Source organism: Papio anubis, chromosome 17 (genome assembly GCF_008728515.1).
Source record: "Papio anubis isolate 15944 chromosome 17, Panubis1.0, whole genome shotgun sequence".
In the NCBI taxonomy this organism is placed as follows: Eukaryota; Metazoa; Chordata; class Mammalia; order Primates; family Cercopithecidae; genus Papio; species Papio anubis.
Window position 1 is genome coordinate 34,791,970 of NC_044992.1, and position 18,345 is coordinate 34,810,314.

General features: G+C 45.6%; 1 protein-coding gene across 1 annotated transcript; it reads left to right on the forward strand.

The window, feature by feature from the left end:
• The first annotated feature begins 7,565 nt into the window (after positions 1 to 7,565).
• MRPS23 (mitochondrial ribosomal protein S23) lies at positions 7,566 to 18,142 on the forward strand. Its single transcript, XM_003912796.3, has 5 exons — positions 7,566 to 7,695; positions 8,232 to 8,402; positions 16,670 to 16,747; positions 16,880 to 17,006; positions 17,695 to 18,142. Exons 1-5 carry the CDS (start codon positions 7,652 to 7,654, stop codon positions 17,845 to 17,847), a joined length of 573 nt encoding a protein of 190 aa, XP_003912845.1. The 5' UTR covers positions 7,566 to 7,651; the 3' UTR covers positions 17,848 to 18,142.
• The last annotated feature ends 203 nt before the right edge of the window (positions 18,143 to 18,345 follow it).

The following is an 18,345-nucleotide window of genomic DNA, read 5'->3' on the forward strand; positions in this document are numbered from 1 at the left end:
GGCATGATCTCAGCTCACTGCAACCCCCGCCTTCCGGGTTCAAGCGATTCTCCTGTCTCAGCGTCCTGAGTAGCTGGGATTACAGGCCCCCTGCCACCACGCCCGGCTAAATTTTTGTATTTTTAGTAGAGACGGGATTTTGCCATATTGGCCAGGCTGGTCTCGAACTCCTGACCTCAGGTGATCCACTCACCTCAGCCTCCCAAAGTGCTGGGATTATAGGCTGTGAGCCACCGCGCCTGGCCAGATTTTTTCTTTTTTTTTTCTTTTTTTTTTTTTTGAGACAGAGTCTCGCTCTGTGGCCCAGGCTGGAGTGCAGTGGCCGGATCTCAGCTCACTGCAAGCTCCGCCTCCCGGGTTTACACCATTCTCCTGCCTCAGCCTCCTGAGTAGCTGGGACTACAGGCGCCTGCCACCTCGCCCGGCTAGTTTTTTGTATTTTTTAGTAGAGACGGGGTTTCACCGTGTTAGCCAGGATGGTCTCGATCTCCTGACCTCGTGATCCGCCCGTCTCGGCCTCCCAAAGTGCTGGGATTACAGGCTTGAGCCACCGCGCCTGGCCAGATTTTTTCTTAAGAGAGCCACTAAGATTAGATAAGCTTCAGGCCCCACAAAACCAGCATCTACCCTGAAGAGCTGAGGCTTGGAGTCAGGTGTCCTTTCCAGAGAGTAAAGGGTCACAATTCTTTATCAGGACAAGAGGATTATTCCAGGGACTCCAGTAGGAGGAATTGTGAAGCTCAGTACAAACAGCACGTGCTTCTTTGCTCTGACCTTGCCTTTCAAAATGTGGTCTGTGGATACAGCGACCAACTGTCCTAGTTTCCCTGGATGCAGAACTTTCAGTGCCAAAACTGGGAAAGTCGTGGGCATACTTGGGTGGGTTGGTTATCCCAACTGCAGATTTGCAGCATTGGCATCAACCTGGAAGGTTGCTAGAAATGCAGACCTAGACCTACTGAGTCACACTGCATTTTCCAAGATCTGCAGCAAATTCATGTGCATATTAAAGACTGAGTTGCTGTGACTTCCCCAGGAAGAGAAGGGCCCACATTGGCCCTGAAATGTATGCCTTCAAGGGGTTTGGTGGGCTGCAAAACCCCACAGAGTGATTCCAACTGGCTTTGAATTCCAACAATAAAAGGCCAGCTTCTTGCTCCAGGCCAAGCTGGCCCCTTTTCCCCTGGTCACAGTGACATAGGCCCCCCAGGGCGTAAAGTTCTTATTTCTCTTCCTGAATTGGATTCTTCCCGGAGGCAAGCCCAGGTTTGGTGAAGAAAAGAGTGGGTAGCTAAATGAAAATAGTTTGTAGGCCGGGGGCACGATGGCTTACACCTGTAAATCCTAGCACTTTGGGAGGTCGAGGTGGGTGGATCATCTGAGGTCAGGAATTCGAGACCAGCCTGGCCAACATGGTGAAACCTGGTCTCTACTAAAAATACAAAAATTAGCTGGGCGTGGTGGCGCACGCCTGTAATCCCAGCTACTCAAGAGGTTGAGGCAGGAGAATCACTTGAACCCAGGAGGTGGAGGTTGCAGTGAGCCGAGATTGTGCCGCTGCACTCCAGCTTGGGTGACAGAGCAAGATTCCATCTGAAAAAAAAAGGAAAGGAAGGAGGAAAGGAAAATAGCTTGTATGTTGTTAGGTGAGTTATTTTCTTTTCTTTTCTTTTTTTTTTTTTTTTTTGAGAGAGTCTCAGCTCTGTCACCCAGGCTGAAGTGCAGTGCCACAATCATAGCTCACTGCAGCCTTGACTTCTGGGGCTCAAGTGATCCTCCCACCTTAGCCTCCCGAGGAGCTGGGACCACAGGCTCCTACTACTACGCCTGGCTAATTTTTTGATTTTTAATAGAGACAAGGTCTCTCTGTATTGCTCAGGCTGCTCTCAAACTCCTGGACTCAATTGATCCTCCCACCTCGGCCTCCCAAAGTGCTGGATTACAGGCATGAGTCATGGCAGCCAGTCTCAGGTGAGATTTAATTCAAGAACATTGTTGCTCTTAAGCGTAGTCGGAAATTACCATCACTCACATTTATTGAGTAGTTACCATACACCGGGTACTGTTTTAAGCACTTAGCAGGTATGAACCCACTGGTGCCTCACTACAAATCCTCTGCTAGGTGCTATCATTATCCCCACTTTACAAATGAAGCTGAGGCCCAGGGGACTGTAAAAGAGAACTACCTGTCAGTGAGGCACACAGGACAGTCAGACCGGAAATGCTCACGATGTGCAGTGAATGGTGAGGTAGGGGATTATTTCCGTTCATCCACAGCTCTCTCCCTATCTGTGTATCTGGGGAAGGCCTCAAAGGAAAGCTGGGCTTGGGAGGGAGGGAGGGAGGGCTGGGTGTGGACAGGCAGTGAAAGGAAGGCGGAGATGACAGCATCCTCATTTGTCCTAATTTGGCTTTATTTATCCACGAGGTTCACTAGAAAACTCTAAGTAAGAGCTGTGGGCCAAGCACCAGGCCTGGTGTGGAGAGGCAGAGCTAAAAGTCCTAGTTCCTGCCCTCAAAAAGGCCCCTGTAGCCAGACTCAGACAGGTAAACAGACTTCCAACACATACAGAGCCCTCAAAGAGATAAGCATAGGGAGGGAGGGAGCAGGTCTGGGCACTCACGCGATCTTACTGAGTGTGTGCTGGGGGCCAAAAGCTTTCCCACCTGAACTTGACAGTTCCTTGAAGCCTAGGAATGGGGTCTGAAGGGGAACTCTCAGAATAGGGGCACAAGCCCCGCAGCCAGAAGCAAAGAGAAGGCACTCTGCCTCCTTTTTTTTTTTTTTTTTTTTTTTTTGAGATGGAGTCTTGCTCTGTCACCCCGACTGGAATGCAGGGGCGCGACTTCAGTTCACTGCAACCTCCACCTCCCAGGTTCAAGCAATTCTCTTGGCTCAGCCTCCCAAGTAGCTAGGATTGCAGGCACCCACCACCATGCCTGGCTAACTTTTTGTATTTGTAGTAGAGACGGGGTTTCATGATGTTGGCCAGGCTGGTCTCAAACTCCTGGCCTCAAGTGATCCTCCCACCTCGGCCTCCTAAAGTGCTGGGATTACAGACATGATCCTCCACAGCTGGCCTGATATAATTCTTAAACCGCGTATTGAATATACTGTATTGCTTTTCTCCCTTTAAAGCTAATTGCTCCCTGATTTTAGCTGTCTGCCATAGATGAGTAGCAGCATTCATGATTTCATCAATATGCTGGGAGTTTCACAAAGCTGTTCCACTATTGGGGATGATGCTCTTCCTCATTTTGTCTGACAAATTCCCACACACTATTTATTTATTTATTTTTGAGATGGAGTCTTGCTGTGTTACCCAGGGTGGAGTGCAGTGGTGCAATCTTAGCTCACTGCAACCTCTGCTTCCTGGGTTCAAGTGATTCTCCTGCCTCAGCCTGCCAATTAGCTGGGATTACAGGTGTGTGCCATGACACCCGCCTAATTTTATTTATTTATTTATTTATTTATTATTATTTTTATTTTTAGTAGAGATGGGGTTTCGCCATGTTGGCCACGCTGGTCTCAAACTCCTGACCTCAAGTGATCCACCCACCTCGGCCTCCCAAAGTACTGGGATTACAGGCATGTGCTACCATGCCTGACCTCCACGCACTATTTAAATAAGGGCATTGTCACAAAGATGCAGGCAGAGTGATGGGAAGCCACAAGGGATGGCCTAGACCCCATGGTTAATAACAGAGGGGCACAGCTTGCCAACTATGTCTAGGCTTGAAGGGGCAGGAGAGGGACAGTGGCTGGAACCTGGTGAGAGAGCTGTGATTTTGTGTTCTAGAACTTTATGTTCCAGGAGGGAGCCAGTTGGCAGTACCAACTGGAATCCAGCCAGAAGCAGAGGGCAAGGAGCTGGTGGATGCAGGCCACAGAAGCCAGCCTCCCGAGGCGCAGAGCAGGGTGAAGGACAGCAGAGAGTGGGTGTGGAACTGCTTGGGCAAATGGGAACTATTCAGCACTTACCGATCAATGTTAGGGGCTGAGTTGTGTCTCCCTGGAAATCGTACGTTGAGGTCCTAACTCTCAGTACCTCAGAATGTGACTATAATAGGAGGTAGTCTTTGAAGAGGTAATTAAGTTAAAAATGAAGTCAGTAGGGTGGGCCCTAATCCAATAAGACTGGTGTCCTCATAAGAAGAGATTAGGACAAAACCTTCCCACAAAGAAGAAAGACCATGTGAAGACGCAGGAGAAGAAAGCTGTCTCCAAGGCAAGGAGAAACTAGCCATGTGCACAATAAACTAAACTTGCAGACACCTTGATCTTGGACTTCTGGCCTCCAGAACAGGGAGAAAATTTGTGTTTAAGCCACCCACTCTGTGTGCAAGTGGTGTTAGGGCAGGCCTAGCAAGCTTCATACAATCAACAAGCTATTCAGCACATAACTTAATATGTATGTATTTGCCTCTGTCTTCCCTACTGGACAGTTGGATTCTCTAAGACTCAGAATAGTCAAGGAGGTGTTTACATGCTTCTGGAATGAATGGATCATCTAACAAGAAAGTAAAACAGTAAGGCAATCTATGAAATATTATCAAAATGCTGCAGTCCAGGTGGCAATGGGTGGATGACACAGCACAACAGCAATAGCGATGCCATTACAGTCACCAGGCGTGTCGCTGCTCACAGGCACTCACTATGTCCCAGGTGCTGTGAATAGTGCTTTACATGAATGATCTCTTTTACTTTTGCCACAAGCCACGAAGATAGTTGATACTGCCATCCATATTATTATTATTACTATTTTTGAGACAGGGTCTCAGTTCTGTTGACCAGGCTGGAGTGCAGTGGTGTGATCATGGCTCACTGCAAACTTGAACTCCTGGGCTCAAGCCATCCTCCCACCTCAGTCCCCTGAGTAGCTGGGACTACAGGCATACACCACCACACCTGGCTAATTTTGCCCAGGCTGGTTTTGAACTCCTGGTTTAAGCAATCCTCCCACATTGGCCTCCCAAAATGTTGGGATTACAAGCACGAGCCACTGAGCCCAGCTCCACATTTTAACTGTTGGAGAAACAGAGGCTTGAAAAGTTACGTAGCTTGCCCAGAGTGATGCAATTAGTGGGCACATCTACAATGAGACAGTGGGATTAATATGAGGCTGAGTGGTGTTGTAGTGGAAGGAACATGGCCTTTGTGAGAGTTTACAAGCACCACTTCCTTATCTGTAAAATTATCAGGACATTATGTATGGCAGCAGGTGGTTGAACGACTGAATGAGACACTTGAGGTTCCTTGGTACCTCCTGCAGCACGGTAGTGCATGGTGTAAGTGCCCCAGCCCCTCACAGCCTTGGGTGGCTGTGGTCCCTACTCTAGAAGACAGTCTCAGATGTCCATTCTGCCTGCCCCCTGCTGCCCAACAACTCCCTCCTGTATTATGAATGAATGCTTGTGGGTGTGTACTTCTCGTGCAGCCTCGGAAGGCTGTTATCCCAAAAGTACCTACAGTCTGCCCACCAATATTCTGCTCTCAGTCACAGAAGCAGGCTGGAAAGGCAAACTTCAAAGGCTTGGAAAAGGAAGGGACCACCCCAAGATTAGAGAGAACATTTCTGCCTTGCAGTTCTTCCCCTATTGAGGGTTTGTGTCTTTGTTCCCCCTCCTTGTTCTTAGAATAAACCCTTTAACTCTTTAGCTGCAGTGACTGCACTAACCTACAGTAGCAGTTCCTGGTGGGAGAAGAGAAGTGTGCCTGTAATCTGGGCTGGCAGATAGTGCTGGCTGGGACAGAATTAGAAAGTTGTTAGGAGGCCTGGGAAGACTATATTTAGCTGGGAGCATGTTTACTCTCCCCAGAGCATGGCCTTTTAGACCTCCTGAGGGCTGGGAGACTACAGCCTTTACACTTGGCCTGGGGCCAGAGCTGTGCTGTCTCTTCTCTGTTACAGAGGATCTGGAGGCAGCAGTGAAATCCACTACAGGTTAGCCCTGGGCCTCAAATCACTGGATTCCTGCTGTGTGTGTGTGTGTTGTGGGGAGGGGGGCGGGGGAGCGGCCTTCTGCTGGACTCTTGAGCCTACCAGCCCCCAGCTTTAGGCATAGCTTAGGCAGCAGTGTGAGGTCCTGGAAAGGGCCCTGTCTGCCCCGCCCCCACAGGCTGGCTCTATCAGTTGCTTATCAGACAAGTTTAACTTCCTGAGGCCTTGCTTTCTCATCTATAATGAGGATGTTAATAGCTACCTTATGGGAAGGTATGTAGATTCAGTAAGATAACACACACAAGTAGTAAGTACTCATCAAACAGTCCCTTCTTCCCCCTCACCAGCCTCTGAGTGGGAGGACTCTAGCATGACTTGACTAGGTTCCCAGGAGACATTGTGTGTGATTCAAAACATTCATTGGATTAAAAGTTCAAATATGAATACCATCTCTTTACAAGTCAAACTCTGAAGCACGTATAAAGGAAGAAAAAATTCTCCCTTCCCTGCCTGCAATTTCACTCCGAGATACCCCATGTTCACAGCCTTGGGTGTCCTTCTGCAGAATTTCTATCCTCAAACACAAACATATATAGAGGTGTTTCTTTTTCTTTTTTTTTTCCTAACACGTTGAGATTCCATTAAACATGTTTCTTTGCCACTTCGTCTTTCATTTAAACATGTCATGTACGTTAACCTAGGTAAATACATATGGATCTAGCTCATTCATTTTAATAGCTGCATAGGGTTTCAAAGAGTATGAACAATAACTTTCCAGCCATTTCTCATCTGATAGATTTTTTTTCCCACTACAAACAATGCTGCAACGATGATCCTTAAGCAAACATCCTCATGAATTGACGTTTTAATTTCTACGAGATTCTTTCCCCGAAATATGATTACTGGGTCAAAGGGTATACGCTACACACAGTTTATATTTTTTTACAGTTTAACACTGAGAGATGACTTTCTGCAGATTTTTTCGTTTCCTTCTCGGCGTTTGTTTGTTCCGGACACTTTCACTTTTCGAGTTCCAAGGAGGAGGTAGCCCGCGACGCCGGCCGCGGGAAACACGAGTTGCAGCCAGCATCCCAGTTAGCGTGGATGCAGGTGGCACTCCGGGGACGAGGGGCTTAGTGGGAGCACTACACAGCCAGAGGCGGAGGCCCGAAATCTAGCACGACGCTGGGCAAGTGACGGCCCCTCTCCGGCCTTCGTTTTCTTCTGCGTAGTCTGTGACTCTGAACAACATTAGGCTCAGCGTGGGCCTAGAGCTGGTGACCTCAAATCTCGGCCTTTGTTGGCTTCCCCAGGACCGTAGGCTGCGCCTCACCCCCACTCTGCCCCACTACGTCTCCTCCGCGTGGCTCCACCTTTTCAGAGGAGTTGGCTCAACAAGGCGACAGAGAGTAAAGCAACCACCATAATGAATCCCTCCCCCAGCTCGGTCATTTATTATTTCTGTCCGGCTTTGGCTCGCTCCCTCCCTTTTGGCTCTGCTATCGAGTGCTCCTGCCTGAAACTGGCAAGTAACCTCGGAGCGCGCCCGTTCGGCCTATCACTTGCTTTTGCCTGCGCCGCTCTCCCGCAGGGGCTGTGGTGAAAGCACAGTGATCCTCGGCTCGGCCAGCAACTTATGCGCCCTTTATCTGGAGCAGCCGCTTCCGGTTCCGGTAGCAGCTAGTCACGCTAGATCCCAGGCGCAGATCATGGCAGGCAGCCGGCTGGAAACCGTAGGGAGCGTCTTCTCGAGGTGTGTGCTCCGAGCCGCGGTGGGCTGAGGGTGCTTCCCCCAGGCTGGGGTTCTCAGCTGGTCACGCTCTTCCTTGGGGCGGACCTGAGCAGGGCGAGGCGTTCTGCAGGGTGCGGGGGCTGAGCTGGGTGAGACGCCCATGTTTTCTTCTGGCTTCGAATAGTTGTGCCTGAGGATGCCTCTCCTTGCGTTTATGTGTCATGTTAAAGATTATTGCAGCCGCCTCTCCCCGAGTGGAGGTCTCTGGGAAGAGGAAGGGAGGAAGAGCCCGATGGGCCTGACTAGACCGCTCTTGAATTTTTCCGTGACGGAACGTGGGTGGGACGCACAAAAGAAGATAGAGGGATTTAACCCCTGAGCGTTGTTAGTTTGGTTTGGGATGTGGACAGACCTTCCCTGTAGGTGGGGAGCAGTCCTCCCCCGATCTGTGTTGCAAACCGCGTAATACCTTTAATGTCCCAAGCTGTGCTAGACTGATTCAGGGGCTTTGGCAGGCTACTGCAAATGACCCGGTTTCGTTCTGTTCCCTCTCTAAGGACTCGGAACCTGATTCGGGCCGGGGTGCTGAAGGAGAAACCTCTGTGGTTGGACATATATAACGCCTTTCCCCCGCTGAGGGAGCCCGTCTTCCAAAGACCCCGATTGCGATATGGCAAAGCCAAAGCTTCCATCCAGGACATCTGGTACCACGAGGATCAGATTAGAGCGTGAGTGCTCAGCCCTATAGTGGACAGGAGGCAACAGAACTTAAGAAGGGGAGGTTTCGGTAGCAGTCTGGGAATTCAAATATGAAATTGAGTCAGGGGCTTGCCTGTGGAGAAGACTTATCTAGCCAAATTAGGGAGTCAGCACCCCTTCCCCATAGTGAAACTGAAGTTCTGAAAACTGGAATCTGGAGCCCAGCAACTGAAAGATCATTGCAATTATAGCTGCCTGTTTCTGGGCATCTGCTTTGGGCCAGGAACTGTACTAAGCTCTTTGCAAGCATTATCTCATTCTCTAAAGGCCTTACTCTAACTTACAAGGAAGTATTGTTTCCGTTTTATTCAAGGAGACTGCGAAGCTCCGGGAAATTAGCTAACTTCTATTAATTACTAAATACATAGGAGGGTGCCAGATCTGAGAATCACATCTCTGACTCCAAGCTTATGGTGATCATTATGCCTGCCTTCTCCAGGAGTAGAGATAGGAGGAACGTGGTCTATGGATCTAGTAGTCCGGATCTTTGAAGCCACTCAGATGAAAGGATGCTTAAAAGTCTAAGAGAGGCCGGGCGTGGTGGCTCACGCCTGTAATCCCAACACTTTGGGAGGCCAAGGCGGGCGGATCACCTGAGGTCAGGAGTTTGAGATGAATCAGACCAATATGGTGAAACCCCGTCTCTACTAAAAATACAAAAATTAGCCGGGCATGGTGGTGGGTGCCTGTAGTCCCAGCTACTCGGGAGGCTGAGACAGGAGAGTTGCTTGAACCTGGGAGGTGGAGGTTGCAGTGAGCCGAGATTGCACCACTGCACTCCAGCCTCGGCGACAGAGTGAGACAAATCACTAGGAATTTAAAGGAAAATCATGTGTTCTTTGCTTATTTTTTTTTAGCATCCCTTTTCTCTTTTTTTCTTAAGCTCAGTGGCAAGAGTATTTCCTCTTTTTTTCTAAAAGCAACACATGCTACTTGTAGAAAATTTAGATACACGAGGAAAGCATAAAGAAGAAATCACAGGCTGAATGTGGTAGCTTGTGCCTGTAATCCCAGTGCTCTGGGAGGCGTAGGCGAGGATAGCTTGTGCCCAGGAGTTTGAGACCAGCCTGGGCAACATAGCAGGACTTGTCTCTACCGAAAAAAAAAAAAAAAGGAGTTGTCTTAGTTTACACTCTGATTAGCAGTTTCTGAGAGTTCTTACTTTATCCTTGTCAGTATTGGTAATGATTATTTAAGATTTTTTTTTTTCTGAGCCCGGTATGGTGGCCCATGCCTGTAATCCTAGCACTTTGGGAGGCTGAGGCGGGCAGATTGCCTGAGTTCAGGAGTTCGAGACCACTTTGGGCAACATGGTGAAACCCTGTCTTGACTAAAATACCAAAAATTAGCCGGGCATGGTGGTGGGTGCCTGTAGTCCCAGCTACTCTGGAGGCTGAGGTGGGAGAATTGCTTGAACCTAGAAGGTGGAGGTTGCAGTGAGCTGAGATTGCACCACTGCACTCCAGCCTGGGCAACAGAGGGAGACCCTGTCTCTAAAAGAGACAGGATCCTGATCTAGGTAGTTTTTTTTTTTTTTTTTTTTTTTTTTTTGAATCGGAGTCTCACTCTGTCTCCCAGGCTGGCGTGCAGTGGCACGATCTTGGCTCACTGTAAGCTCTGCCTTCCGGGTTCACGCCATTCTCCTGCCTCAGCCTCCCGAGTAGCTGGGACTATAGGCGACTGCCACCACGCCTGGCTAATTTGTGTATTTTTAGTAGAGACGGTGTTTCACCGTGTTAGCCAGGATGGTCTTGATCTCCTGACCTCATGATCCGCCTGCCTTGGCCTCCCAAAGTGCTGGGATTATAGGCATGAGCCACTGCACCTGGCTGATCTAGGTAGTTTTAAAATAATAACCCCAGCACTTTGGGAAGCCTAGGCAGGCGGATCACGAGATCAGGAGTTCGAAACCAACCTGGCCAACATGATGAAACCCCGTCTCTACTAAAAATTAAAAAATTAGCTGGGTGTGGTGGCCCGGGCATGTAATCCCAGCTGCTTGGGAGGCTGAGGCAGGAGAATAGCTTGAACCTTGGTGGCGGAGGTTGCAGTGAGCTGAGATGACGCCACTGCACTCCAGCCTGGGCGACAGAGCAAGACTCTGTCTTGGGAAAAGAAAACCAGTAATTGTGTCTAGAGATTTTAATTTCTGTTTCTTTGACAAGTTTCTCTACTTTCATGATTATTGGCCATTTGAATTTATTTTTGAAATATCTGTCCTCTTTACCTATTTTAATAATTGTTATTATTGATCAGTAAGAATTCTTTATTGAATTGAAGATACTAAGTCTTTGACATACACTCCAGACATTTATTTATATGTTATTTATTATTAATAATGCTTGTTTAATTTATAGAAGCTGGTTATTTCATTCCACTAATTTTTTTGGTGCCTTCTATGTGTTAAGCATTGTGCTAAACATTGTGCTAGGCACTGAAGTATTTTATGTATTCAAATCTACCCACTTTTTCTTTTTGCTGGCTTCATTGCCTTTAGGCTTAGCGGGTTTGGGAAAGTCTTTTTCAGTAAACTCAACTCTCTTTTTCTGAGTTATCTTTCAAAGTGCAAATGAGGGATTGAAACTAGTAGAAATATTCATTCTTTAATCTTCTTTCCTCCTTCACTCTCCTTTTCCCAAAACTTAGTCACAGAAAATGTGCTTCTAATGGTTTCCTAGCAACATTCTTTGTTGTTGTTGTTGTTGTTTTTGAGATGGAGTCTCGCTCTATCACCCAGGCTGGAGTGCAGTGGTGTAATTTTGGCTCACTGCAACCTCCACCTCCCGGGTCCAAGCAGTTCTCCTGCCTCAGCCTCCTAAGTAGCTGGAATTACAAGTGCACGCCACCACGCCTGGTTAATTTTTGTATTTTTAGTAGAGATGGGGTTTTACCATGTTGGTCAGGCTGGTCTTGAACTCCTGACCTTGTGATCCGCCCACGTCGGCTTCCTAAAGTGTTGGGATTACAGGTATGAGCCACCCTGCCCGGCCTCCTAGCAACATTCTTAAAAATATCTTTAAAGTTCTCTATTTTTTTCATACTAAAAAAAAAAGAAAATAGATGTCACAACTCTTTTGGGACTACTTTTCTGCTGCCAGTCAGTTTTCATGTTTCCCCTCTCGCATGCCCTGAGAGCTTTGTTCATACTGCCCCTGTTGTGGCCTTAGCTTGTCTTTAATAGCTCTACATTACAAATGCCCTGTCTTTATTCAGTAACAAACATTCATTAAGCACTGTCATGGGCCAGGCATTGTCACATTCGTTCCTGTAACTTCAGTGCCTAGCCCAATGTGTGGCATGTAAGTTGCTTATTAATTGTCTCTTGAATGAAGAAGCTAATGGATTAATGAACAGATGAACTACGAGGCTGGTAGAGAGAAATGCAAGAAAATTCCTTGGAGAGGAATGGTGGAGGGCCGGAATTGGGACTGTTTGGAGAATGGCCATCAGAATTTTATTAGTTTTCTGAAACAATTTCAGCAACAGTAGGCTAGAAACCACTTCTATGGCCACATTTAGCATCCCTATACATTTATCTGAATCTAAATAAGTGGTAAATCTCTCACTAGGAGTTTAGTGACAAAGCCCCTCCCCTTGAATACTGATGTTAGTTAGCTTTTAGTACCTAGAATTTGTCTAGTTCCTTTTTCTCTTAAATATTTAGACCAATGAATGTGCCTAATTGACTTTGATAATACACATCCATTATTCTTACTGTTATTTCAGGATGCTAGAAAATGGAATTTATAAGGTCATTCTGTTCTGAATTGGAGCCCGGGCTTCCCCCTGGGACCCCTAACCCCAGCACTCTTTTAAAGTAGCAGAACAAGTATGTTCTTGCTCTACTTGGAAATTTTCGGCATAGGACATGAGATCTTTAAGGAGATTAAATGCTTTTTCAGCACCTTTCTTCTCAGACCCATTGCATGCACTTTGTGGTTCATTGATACATTAAAATCATTTGTGCTTTGCTCTCAGGTATAATCCTGGCACTTTAGGAGGCTGAGGCGGGTGGATCACTTCAGGTCAGGAGTTCAAAAGCAGCCTGGGCAACATGGTGAAACCCCATCTCTACTAAAAATGCAAAAATCAGCCAGACGTGGTGGCGTGCACGTGTAGTCCCAGCTAATCTGGAGGCTGAAGTGGGAGGATCGCTTTAACCCAGGAGGCGGAGGTTGCAGGGAGCCGAGTTTGCACCACTGCACTCCAGCCTGGGCGACAGAGCGAGACTCCGTCTCAAAAATAAAGAAATAAAAAAAAAATTAAAAAAAAATCATTTGTGCTTCTGCTGTAGATAACATTGGAACTGGGTGATAAATGATTGGAGAATGTGGAATAGTTTACTGGTCCCTCTTGTTAAATACTACCTTTTTTTTTTTTTTTTTTGTGACAGAGTGTTGCGCTCTCTCTCTCCCAGGCTGGAGTGCAGTGGCTCAATCTCAGCTCACTGCAACCTTCACCTCCCAGGTTCAAGTGATTCTCCTCCTCGGCCTCCCAAGTAGCTGGAATCACAAGCATGTGTCACCACGCCTGGCTAATTTTTTTTTTGTTTTTTTAGGGAGACGGGGTTTCACCATGTTGGCCAGGCTGGTCTTGAACTCCTGACCTCTAGTGATCCACCCACCTCGGCCTCCCAAAGTGCTGGGATTACAGGCATGAGCCACCATGCCCAGCCTGTTAAATATTATTTCTTTAAATTCTTTTTTTATTCTTAAATTTTTTACTATTATCAGAACATATAAAAATTATTTCTATTAATGCCAAAATATTATCTTGTATTTATATAATTTATTGAAGCTCTTTGTGGCCCTCTTTTTTTTTTTGGTGTTTTGATATTTAAAAAAGCTTATAGAGTGGTTGTACATGCCAGTAGTTCCAGCTACTTGGGAGGCTGAGGAAGGAGGACCATTGGAGTCTAGGAGTTCAAGGTTGTAGTACACTATGATTGTACCTGTGAATAGCCACTGCACTCAGAACAGCCTGGCAACATGGCAAGACCCCATCTCTTAAAAAAAAAAAAAAAAAAAAGAAGGCACTTACAACAAAATAAATAAAACAAAAAGATGTATTAAAACCTAAGTGTAAAAAGTGAGATCATAACAGTACTGGAAGAAAACATGGGAGAATTAAAAAATCATCTGAGTGATAAAGGTCTTTTTAAGCATGATATAAAACTCCGAAGCCATAAAAGAAAATATTGGCCAGGCACGGTGGCTCAAGCCTGTAATCCCAGCACTTTGGGAGGCCGAGACGGGCGGATCACAAGGTCAGGAGATCGAGACCATCCTGGCTAACACGGTGAAATCCTGTCTCTACTAAAAAATACAAAAAACTAGCCGGGCGAGGTGGCGGGCGCGGGCGCCTGTAGTCCCAGCTACTCGGGAGGCTGAGGCAGGAGAATGGTGTAAACCTGGGAGGCGGAGCTTGCAGTGAGCTGAGATCCAGCCACTGCACTCCAGCCTGGGCGACAGAGTGAGACTCCCTCTCAAAAAAAAAAAAAAAAGAAAATATTAAAATTTTCTGTATAAAAAAGTACCATAAGCAAAATCAAAAGACAGCCAACAAACTGGGAAAGATCTTTGCAATGGACTTTTGCAATATGACAAAGGACTAATTTTCTATGTATGTGGCTACAAAGTTTGCTTAGAAATCATTAAGAAAGAGACCACTGTCATAGTTTGGGCTGCTATAACAAATTACCCTAGACCAGGTGGCTTATAAACAAACGAAATTTCTTTCTCATAGTTCCAGATGCTGGGAAGTCTGAGATCAGGGTGCCAGTAGGGTCAGGTTCTGGGTAGGACTGTCTTCCTGATTCCTCACATTGAGAGGAGCAGAGAGTGGAAGCAAGCTCTCCTATCTCTTATCGGGGCACTCATCGCGTCATGAGGGCTGATTACCATGACCTGATTATCTCCGAAAGTCTCCATCTCTAAATATCATCACATTGGGGATTAGGATTTCAACATACTAATTTTGGTGGGACACATTTAGTCCATAGCAGCCATCAAATCAAAAAGTGGACAAAGAACTTGGACAGTTCACAGTAAAGGAAATTCAGTTTGCTCTTAAACTCGAAAAGATGTCCAGTCTCTTTCAAAAGAAAAGCAAATTAAAACTATAAAGAGTTCTGGTTTCTTACCTATCAGGTTGGCTAAGATCAAAAAGTTGGAGAACGTGTGTGCGTGTGTATGTGTGTATGTGTGTGTGTGTGTGTTTGTGTATTTTTTTTTTTTTTTTTTGAGACAGGATCTCACCCAGGGTGGGATGCAGTGGCACCTATCATGGCTCACTGCAGCCTTGACCTCCTGGTCTCAAGTGATCCTCCCACCTCAGCCTCCTGAGTAGCTGGGACTACAGGTGTATGCCACCATTCCTGGCTAATTTTTAATTTTTTTGTAGAGATGGGGTCCCACTATATTGCCCAGGCTGGTCTTGAACTCCTGGCCTAAAGTGATCCTCCTGCCTTGGCTTCCCAAAGTGCTGGAATTACAGGCATCAGTCACCACACCTGGTCTAAATATATATATATTTTTTCACTGGGATTACAGGTGTGAGCCACTGCACCTGGCTCGTGTGTGTGTGTATATATTTTTTTGTTTTGTTTTGTTTTGTTTCTTTTTCTTTTAGAGACAGGGTCTCAGGTCTCACCATATTGCCCAAGCTGGTGGTGAGCTTCTGGCCTCAAAAGATCCTCCTGCCTCAGCTTCCCAAGCAGGTGGGATTATATGTATGAGCCTCTATGCTCAGCTGGAGAATGTCATTTGGTCAGGGTGTGCGGAGATAGGCACTCATGTATTACCGACGTGAATGTAAATTGGTGCGGCCACTTTGGAAAGCATTTTGGCAATTTGGAAGGCTTAATTACAAAGGCACGTACCTTGATCCAGTAATACCACATTTGTGAATTTATGCCACAGACTTATTTACGTGGTGCGCTAAAATTATAAATAGAGATAATGATTGCAGGACGGTTTAGAGTAGCAAAGGACTGGAAACAATCTCCATGCACTGATAAGGCAAGATGTAGGGAGGAGAAATGGGGAGTGACTGCTCAGATACAGTGCCTCCTTTGGGGGTGATGACAGTGTTTTGGAACTAGATAGAGGTGTTAGTTGCACAGCTTTGTGAGTTTTCTACATGTCACTTAATTGCACACTGAAAAATGTTAAATTTGGGCTGGGGACAGTGGCTCATACCTGTAAGCCCAGGATTTTTGGAAGCCAAGGTGAGAGGATCTCTTGAGGCTAGCAGTTCAAGACCAGCCTGGGCAACATAGTGAGACTGTATCTCTACAAAAAAATTTAAAACTTAGCCAGGCATGGTGGTGCTGCGAACCTGTAGTTCCAGCTACTCAGGAGGCTGAGGCAGGAGGATTGCTTGAGCCCAGGAGTTTGAGGCTGCAGTGAGCTATGATCACAGCACTGCTACCTGCCTGGGTGACACAGTGAGACCCTGTCTCTTTGGGCGGGGGGGGGGGGGGTTAATTTTATGATGTGTGAATTTTATCTCAGTTTTTATTATTTATTTTTATTTTGTTATTATTTTTTGCGACAGAGTCTTGTTCTGTCGCCCAGGCTGGAGTGCAGTGGTGCGATCTCCACTTACTGCAACCTCCGCCTCCTGGATTCAAGCGATTCTCCCACCTAACCCTCCCAAGTAGCTGTGACTACAGGCATATGCCACCATGCCTGCTAATTTCTTTGTATTTTTAGTAGAGATGGGGTTTCACCATGTTGAACTCCTGGTCTCAAGTAATCTGCCTGCCTCAGCCTCCCAAACTGCTGGGATTATAGGCGTGAGCCACTGTGCATAGCCATACCTCAGTTTTTAAAAAGGCAAGATATAGAGCAAGGTTTACTATTCTTTGGGTTAAAAATGTGGCTGGGGACAGGGAATGATAGTGCATATGTGCTAGTATATTAGTGGAATATTTCTGGATGGATATACAAGAAATTGGTTAGTATTGCTTCCTGGGAAGGGAACTGGGGGGCTGGGGTGCAGAAATGGGAGGGAGTGTTACTTTTCACTGGCCACCCTTTTGTGCTATTTGATGTATTTACCATGTGCATGTGTGCCTTACTTATCTAAAAAAACAAAACTGTTCAGCTTAGGCTTTGTGGGTTGTACTGTACTTAACTCTTCAGGAACTAGCACTTATTCTTTATTTCTTTTATTCCATTCTCATTCACAGTCTATAATCAGAGATTTATATTATGTTGTTTGCATATTCTAGGAAGTTTTATTCAGTGTATGGGCCTGGTCAAAGAGCTTTTGATCTGTTCAATCCAAACTTCAAGTCTACCTGTCAACGGTAAGCCATTTTATAAGTCCTAGGCTATTCATATTATTTTTTAAGGATTTCGTTATCCATTTGATACTGTGTAACAGCGTGTCTTAACAACGCTTACAAACAGACCTAAAATGTGACTGCTTGGAATTACAGGTTTGTGGAGAAGTACACTGAGCTGCAGAAACTTGGAGAAACAGATGAAGAGAAGTTATTTGTGGAAACAGGGAAGGCTTTATTGGCAGAAGGTGTCATTTTAAGACGAGTTGGCGAAGCAAGGACTGTGAGTAGTTCATTGTTAAAATTGTTACTGGGTTTATAGTTGTCCCTCAGTATGCACAGGGGTTTGGTACTAGGGCCCCTGCGGATACCAAAATTCACGGATGCTCAAATTCCTTTTATAAAGTGCTGTAGGTTTTGCATATAACCTACATATATCCTCCCATATACTTTAATCATATCTAAATCACTTACATAACACAATGTAAATGCTATATAAGTAGTTATACTCTATTTTTAAAAATTTATATTTTTTATTGTTTTTTTTTATTTATTTACTGCTAAAATATTTTTGATCTGTGGTTTGTTGAATCTGCATATGTAGAACCTGCAGATGCAGAGGGTTGACCAGAGTTGCCAATCTGATGGAAGTTAAAGAGAGACTTAGTTTTCTTTCCCTAACCTTGGTTTATGTTCTTAAACTCCAGGTCAAATACTGTTACACTGAATATACTAGAATTTTGTGGTAATGAGTGCTACTTGAAACAAGTGAGTCGTCATTAGGGCTTTTGAAATTGTGGTTCTATAGACTTTTTAAAATCATGTTTACTATTTGTTATAGTAGAATTGGATCTGAGATATTAGTGCTAAATTTTTCACTCAGTGATAGAATATGCCTAGTTATATATCTTTAGCCAATTAATTGAGTGAAAATATAACACCTGTGTGATACTTACATCTGGTCTTTTAAGCAACATGAAGGTAGTCACGATTCCTGGAAATCCGAACACTTGAGTGTCAGACCACAGACTGCGGTGGAAGAGAACGAGACTCAGAAAGAAGTTCCACAGGACCAGCATTTGGAGGCACCTGCAGACCAGTTGAAAGGTCTCTCGCCTCCCTGAAGGACCTGTATACTGTGTATGCTGGCATTCACGCTACTCACTGGCTGAATGTTGAGCTATTTTTAAACAGTTGAACTGTGTAAATGTTTCCTGATCTCTAAGGTATTATGTTTGCCTTCTCTTAGTTATTTCTGGGTTGTCATAAAGCTCGGTATCATAGTTTGACAGAAGCAGTTATGCGAACTTTTATGTTAGGACATTACTAAATAAAGAATTCCCTAGCTGCTTATAAAGTAAATTTACTTTGAATTGTAAATAACATGAAGAAACCTTTATAAAGATTGTTCAAATGGGACTCAGTCTGACTAGGCTTGCTTTGATGTTTGTTAGTATGTGGACTGGCTACATTTGATTCCCTGGTACATATTTCTTCTGATCCATCAAACTTCTACATGTACACATGGTGTGATCCCTTGGCTAACTGGTTTTGTCTGCAGAGAATCTTTGTACTTCTTGCTATAGAATGATTATCTCTCCACTTGAGAGGCCAAGCTGACT